This window comes from Acanthisitta chloris, unplaced genomic scaffold (assembly GCF_000695815.1).
Source record: "Acanthisitta chloris isolate BGI_N310 unplaced genomic scaffold, ASM69581v1 scaffold5415, whole genome shotgun sequence".
Taxonomy (NCBI): Eukaryota; Metazoa; Chordata; class Aves; order Passeriformes; family Acanthisittidae; genus Acanthisitta; species Acanthisitta chloris.
Window position 1 is genome coordinate 1 of NW_008671961.1, and position 6,708 is coordinate 6,708.

At 47.7% G+C, this 6,708-nt stretch overlaps 2 protein-coding genes across 2 annotated transcripts; one reads left to right on the forward strand and one right to left on the reverse strand.

The window, feature by feature from the left end:
* The first annotated feature begins 2,492 nt into the window (after positions 1-2,492).
* Positions 2,493-3,418, forward strand: LOC103801872 (olfactory receptor 6Y1-like). Its single transcript, XM_009074309.1, is given in 2 exon segments — positions 2,493-2,802; positions 2,805-3,418. Coding segments are annotated over 2 exon segments (924 nt in total).
* A 1,080-nt stretch (positions 3,419-4,498) lies between these two features.
* On the reverse strand, positions 4,499-6,132 carry SLC39A3 (solute carrier family 39 (zinc transporter), member 3). The gene is made up of 2 exons (XM_009074308.1): positions 5,926-6,132; positions 4,499-5,215 (listed from the first exon to the last, which is right to left on the reverse strand). The coding sequence occupies exons 1-2, from the start codon at positions 6,130-6,132 to the stop codon at positions 4,499-4,501; spliced, it is 924 nt and encodes a 307-aa protein (XP_009072556.1).
* Positions 6,133-6,708: the final 576 nt, after the last annotated feature.

The window sequence follows — 6,708 nt, forward strand, 5'->3', positions numbered from 1 at the left end:
CACCGATTTGCTTTCAAACCAGCACAGACGTACAAAGAGATCAGGTTGGTCAAGCAGGCCCTTCCTTTCATCAGTCCGTGTTGGTTGGATTTGATCCCCTGGTTGCCCTGTGTGTGCCATGTGATGGCACTCAGGATCATCTCCTCCATGGCCTTGGCCAAGTCCGAGGTTAGGCTGACACATCTGTAGTTCCCTGGATCCTCCTTCTGATCCTTCTTACCTTTTTTTCTCAGAAGCATTAGTGGGCAAAGGTCATGTATTGACAAGTGAGTCTTGTGGTGACCTTCTGCCTCTTAATTGACGCAAAATCTCCTTTTGCTTCTGGGCAAGTGTGAGGAGAGGGTGGAATGAACTTGTACAAGTGCATGGTGCAGAGCCCAGGAGGTTGTCAGGCACTGGACTAGACTGCCCAACCTCTCCCTGCTGTTGTTGTGTTGGCTGTTACTTAATTTTTTTCTTTTTTTGGTGTTTTTTGTCAATTGTGGGGTTTTTTTATGATTTGTTGTGAGCTTGTGTTTTTAGTGTGTATTGATTTGGACTTTGTCGGGTTTGGTTTTTTGATTTTGTAGAAATTTGATTAATTTTAGTTTTTTCCTGTGTGTTTTGTGCTTGAGTTTATTCATTGCTTTTCTTGATTATTTTTGAGTTTATATTTTTGTTTGGGGGGTTTTGGGGATTTTTTTTTGGTGTTTTTATGGTGATTTTTTGGGGTGTTTTTTGGTTTCTTTTTTGTTTTTTTTCACTTGTATAGTATTTTTCTGAAATTGTTTTTGTGTTTATGTTTGTTCTAAGTGATACATTAAGAAAATCATCAATAGTCAGTAATAATAAGTAATAAAATTTCACTGTGCAGCAATTCAGAAATTACATAGAACTGAAGATTATTATTTGGAAGTACAGGACCTTGAAAATAAGACTAGTTGTAAATCAGTAATGAAGCAGTAGGATAGTGAAGAAGTTCAGTGCTCAAGATGCAAGTATAAAATCAATAGGAAATCCTAATCTAACCCTAACCCCTAACTCTAACCCCTAACCCTAACCCACTTGGAGGGCTCAGTAGCGGTTTGGCAGGACAAAACCTCAGTTTGGAGTGAGAAGATACCTCTTTGAAGCTGCAGGAAGCAACTTTGCAGGCCCCAGGCCCAGTCTGGAGAGATGAAATCCCTGATTGGATGGAGGAGATTCCACTTTGAGGCTGCAGGAACCCACTTTACAGGGCTCAGCAGCAGTCTGGAGAGTCGAAATCCCAGTGTGGAGGGAGAATATGCAAGTTTGAGGCTGCAGGAACCACTTTGGAGGATTCAGCAACAGTGTGGGGAGATGAAATTCCAGATTGGAGGGAGATGATGCCACTTTGAGGCTTGAGGGGCACACTTTGCAGGGATCAGGAGCAGTCTGGGGAAATGAAATCCAGGTTTAGATGGAGAATATGCCAGTTTGAGGCTGCAGGAACCAGTTTGGAGGGCACAGCATCAGTGTGGGGAGATGAAGTCCCAGTTTGGAGTGAGAAGACTGTTAGACATTTTAAGAGTTTCTTACTTCTACTCTGCATGGAAACAATAGCATTCCTCCTCTTTCTGTGATTGCTTCCACCGGGAGGCTCCGTACAATTTCTAGATCAGATCTAGTGGGACACCAAAGGTAAATAAAGAGTTTTTATCTGTGTTGGTATAAATAATGCAACTGACATAAGTCTACACTTCATCTGGACCAAATGGATCATATTCTCCAGGATCAGTAAGGCTGTGGATTCCACTTTGAATTCCCACTACAGCAGGTTGAGAACACTTTTGTTTTTACTAGCACGGGCTGAGCCATTCCTATTTTTTTTGAAGGAGGAATCAGTTAGCTATGAACCAACACCAGACCCAGAATTATACTTCACTTGCACTTTCACTGTGTCTGGGATGTTCTGTGCACCTTTTATCTCAACAAGTTTTATGTAGATGTAAGTTTCCTCAGAGCTAGGCATACAGTCCTCTAATGGGCTCTTTCAGATTGGAGGGTTTGGAGGGTGTTTTTAATATCAAATGAATATATCCTTGTGGTACTCTGCATTTCCCTCACTGTTCACGGGACATACATGGTATAACTTTGAAAATGTTTAGATGTAGAAACCAAAGCGTTGGCAATGTGAATGTCTATCCATCTATCATAACCTATCATTTCTTTATAGTGGATGCACAATATGATAGCATGATTCATCTGGCTTATTTCAGACCTGTGTCTGAGATGAGACAGGATTTGTAATGCCTATTTATCTCCATGAAGATTAAAGTAAAAAGCATGCTTTCATTTTTAAAAGGCAAAATTCTGAATTGAGCAGATAAATTTCACAAAATTTATTTCTAAAATCCCAGCAACAAAATGCCTGAACTTTTACGTCTCTTTAAGTGGTGGTGTAACATATTGCTATGAATTTAAACCTGTGTAGTTAGGTTTCATTGTATTCATTTATTGCAGGTGGATAAGGCTCATCTTTCTCCTACAGAATGGCTAGGAGCAATGAAACCGAAGTCATGTATTTCATTCTCCTGGGTTTTCCCACCACTACTGAACTGCAGCTGCTTCTCTTCTCTGCTTTACTTCTGGCTTATTTATTAACTGTGTTGGAAAACTTCCTTGTCATTCTCATCATCCATACTAACCAGAGTCTGCAAAAACCTATGTATTTCTTCCTAGGGAATCTGTCTTTCTTGGAGATCTGGTATGTTTCTGTCATTGAGCCAAAGATGCTCATAGATGTCCTCTCTCAAGACAAACATATCTCATTCCAGGGGTGCATGACACAGTTTTATTTCTTTCGACTTTTGTTTGTACTGAGTATATTCTGTTAGCTGTTAGGGCCTATGATCGCTCCCTGGCCATATGCAAACCTCTCAGGTATCCACTCATCATAAATCATCAGTTCTGTGCTCATTTGACAGCTGGCTGTTGGATGTGTGGTTTGACCACTTCTTCCATCAAGCTGAGCTTTATAGCTCAGCTCTCCTTCTGTGATGTAGCCAAAATTAATCATTATTTCTGTGATATTTCGCCCCTACTGAACGTCTCCTGCAGCAATTCCTCTTTGGCTGAGCTAGTGGACTTCATCTTGGCTCTGATGGTCATCGTGGTACCTCTGTGTACCATGGTGGCCTCCTATATTTGCATCATGTTCACTGTGTTGAAGATCCCTTCTTCTCAGGGGAGGCAAAAGGCCTTTTCCACCTGCAGCTACCACTTGACTGTAGTGATATTGTTCTACTCCACCACTCTTTTCACTTATGCCCATCCTAAGCTCATATATACCTATAAGGCTAACAAGTTGGTATCAGTCCCGTACACAGCAGTTATGCCACTTCTGAATCCTCTCATATATTGCCTTAGAAACAAAGAAGTCAGGTTTGCCATGAGAAAGACCTTTACTTGCATATGACACACCTAAGAAATCAACTAACGACTTCTGGAGAAGGGGCTTTGCTCACGAACAGACCAGCTGAAGTCAGAAGGTGCAGAACTTAATCCATGCCAAAGTGAAACTCTCCTATTCATGCACACAGTGCTCATATTTATTGAAGTAGACCTTAACATATCTAAGCTAACCCTATGTCTATACTACAGCTTTGGGTTAAGAGCATTGGGGTGATTTTTTTGCTTGTTTTCCCCCTAAGATTCTGTGCTGTCACCCTTTCTTAGAAGCCTCCAGATGATTGCTCCAGTTTTAAAGAGAAGGTTTGGCAATGCTAGAAACTGACCCCAGACTTATTTGCCCTAGAGAGATTACTAGGCCCAGAAAACATTGTAAAATGCATGTTAAAAAAAAGGTATCTACATCTGATTTATTTGCTCTGAGGTTCTGTTATTATCCCTTGAAAGAAACAGGCAGTGGAAAAGGACAAGTAATTTTAACATTCTTAGACACCTGATGCAGGATAAAATGAACTGTCCTCTGGAGGAGACGTCCTCTGAAGGAGACTTTTCTAATGCAGCAGTAGAGGGAGTATGGTGTCAGCAGCCCGTACTACTCACATGGTACAGCTGCACAGGCACTTGGCCTCTGTCTCTGGTTCACAACAGGACCCTGGTACCCTGAATAACCTTACTGCACGCCAAAGAATTTGCTCCATGAATAAATTTAGACACAACTTTGTTGTGCCTGCAGGCTGCACGAGCCTTGGATCCAGCAGTATTCCAGCAGGAGACGTGATCTTACGAAGAAGTCTGGAGACAAAGCTGATGCATCTGAGTTAAATTACTGACCATCTGTGAGAAATCTGATTATCAGTTAGAAGTCGCTCTTGGTAAAATGGTGTACCACCTGGACTGGGTTGTTCCACCTGACAGAGCTCCAGCTCCCATGCCAAAAGGGGCAGCTCACCCCAGTGCCATGGGGAGGGAAGAGGAGGTTTGCTTCCCACTGCTCCAGGCTCCCCATGGGATGAGGACCAGCTCTGCTTCCCTCAGCTCCCAGTTCACCACACGATAAGGCCTAGCCCTGTTTCCCATGGCTCCCAGTTCACCAGGGGATGAGGACCAGTCCTGCCAACACAGCATAGCCCAGCACCAGGCTCAGCACCTTGAGCAGACGATGGCTCCTGTCCTCCAGCTCCTTGGCCAGGATCTCGAAGCAGGTGATGAAAAGGAAGGTGCCTCCGGCCATGCCCTGCAACAGCAGCGACACCAAGCTCCCGGCAGCACTCTGGGCGCCTTCAATGCCCATCCCAATGCCGATTCCCAGCGGGATCATCAGGCACACAGCCAGGGCCAGCTTGGCAGCATCCCTGAGCGGCAGCAAGGCCTTGGCCATGCTGGTACCCAGGGCCATGGCCACCAGCGTCTCATGGATGGCTACCCCCAGGAAGAGACTGAGCACTTTGCCGCTGTCCTCCTGCAGCCCCAAGGCCAAGCCCTCGAAGATGGAGTGTGTGCCCAGGGCAAAGACCAGCCCCAGCAGGCGTAGAGGGCCGAGGGGGCCCAGCTGGGGGATGCCTAGGTGGGAGTGGTGTCCGTGTTCCCCACGGGAGGAGGCAATGAAGGGGCTCTCGTACTCCGAGTCACTGCCCACGTCAGAGCCGGCGTTGAAGGTCTCCAGGTCGATGAAGGAAGGTTTCTCCCTCTGGAAGGTCAGGATGAGCTGCTCCACGAAGACTGTGAGGAAGAAACCAACCATCATGATGGTCTCGGCCACGGGGTAGTCTGTGGTGATGTTACTCTGCCTGAGGACTTCATCCAGCTGCAAGGAAGCAAATCATAGGATCACAGGGGTTGGAATGGAGCTTAGGGACCAGCCAGTCCCAAGCCCCTGCCCTGGACAGGGATACCTCCCACCAGAGCAGGTTGCTCAAGGCTCATCCAACCTGGCTGTGAACACTGCCAGGGCTGGGGCAGCCACAGCCTCCCTGGGGCATCCACAACCTCCTTGGAGCATCCACAGCCTCTCTAGGCAACCTATGCCAGTGTCTCACCACACTCACATGGAAAACCTCTTCCTAAGATCTAACCTAAATTTCTCTCATCCAATTTGAATCCATTACCCCTTGTCCTAACAAGTGATCTGCAGTGAATGCATCCCCTTTATCCCTTTGAGGGAGAACAGCTCCATGTGGACACTGAATTGATCCATGATGCTCTAACACCCTTGGATCAGCCTTGGTGTGACACACAGAATCTCTGCTTTCCCATGGAAGGTATGTGGCTGTCTGAGTGCTCCAAACACATGGAATTCTGACCCTCACCCTCCCCAGCATCCCAAAATCTCCAGTTACCCATGGAGGCAGCCAAATGGGAGGTGAGCACAGCTCACTCTCAGAAGACAACACACAGATGCTTGAGGAGACCCCACAAGCTGCTCCAGCAGGACACAGACCCTTAGCCCCTTCCCACAGGGACAGGGGGTGGAGGCCTGGGGTCCTGCAGACTCAGGTGCCCCGGCCCAGCACTCACCTTGCCCCTGACAGCAGGCAAGAGGGCATTGAAGCAGGTGGCCAGGAAAACTCCTCCTCCAAAGGTGTTGCAGAGGGCCAGGAGCCTCCTGGAGTGCTGAGCCTTGTCATGCTCAGCCTCCATCACCCTGACAGGGAGCAGAGCCCCAGCCAGCACAAGAACACAGATGCCTAGCAGGCACAACACCTTGGCCACCACCACCTTCATCCTGAGGGAGGCTCTGGGCCCTGGGGGGCCCCTCTGGCTGTGTTCAGAGCAGGGATGTTGTAGGACACAGCAAGGTCAGGCTGTAGGAAAAGATGGTCCTGGGGTCAGCTCCTGTGAGTGGGAGTAACACAGGGATTGTTCCTTTAGAAGCCTCAGGGAGACGTTTGCCTGGTAAAAAGGAACTTTGAAGTCCTGTAAGAGTTGTTCTGGACACCTCAAAACAGGACAGCTGCAGCTTTGAGAGGTTCTATCTGAAACACTGTCAAACAATCCTATGCAGGATGCACCTTGGGTCAACTCCTGGGATTGAACCAGGAGAAAAGAACCTGGATGTGAGCTAGTGGTGTCTGTCCCCTCACACGGGGTACAGGGTCCACCCTGAGCCCCTCAGCGCAGAGAGGGGGCTCAGCCCAAGCCTCTCACCTTTGGGGGGCAGAGCCCATCCTGAACCCCTCAGGCCAGGGAAGGGGGACCCAAGCCCCCCCCGAGCCCCTCCCGGTGGGACCCATACCCATCGCCCTTCCAGCCCCGCGGTGACTCCCCAGGCCCCCCAGACCCCTTCTTGCCCCGTTACCG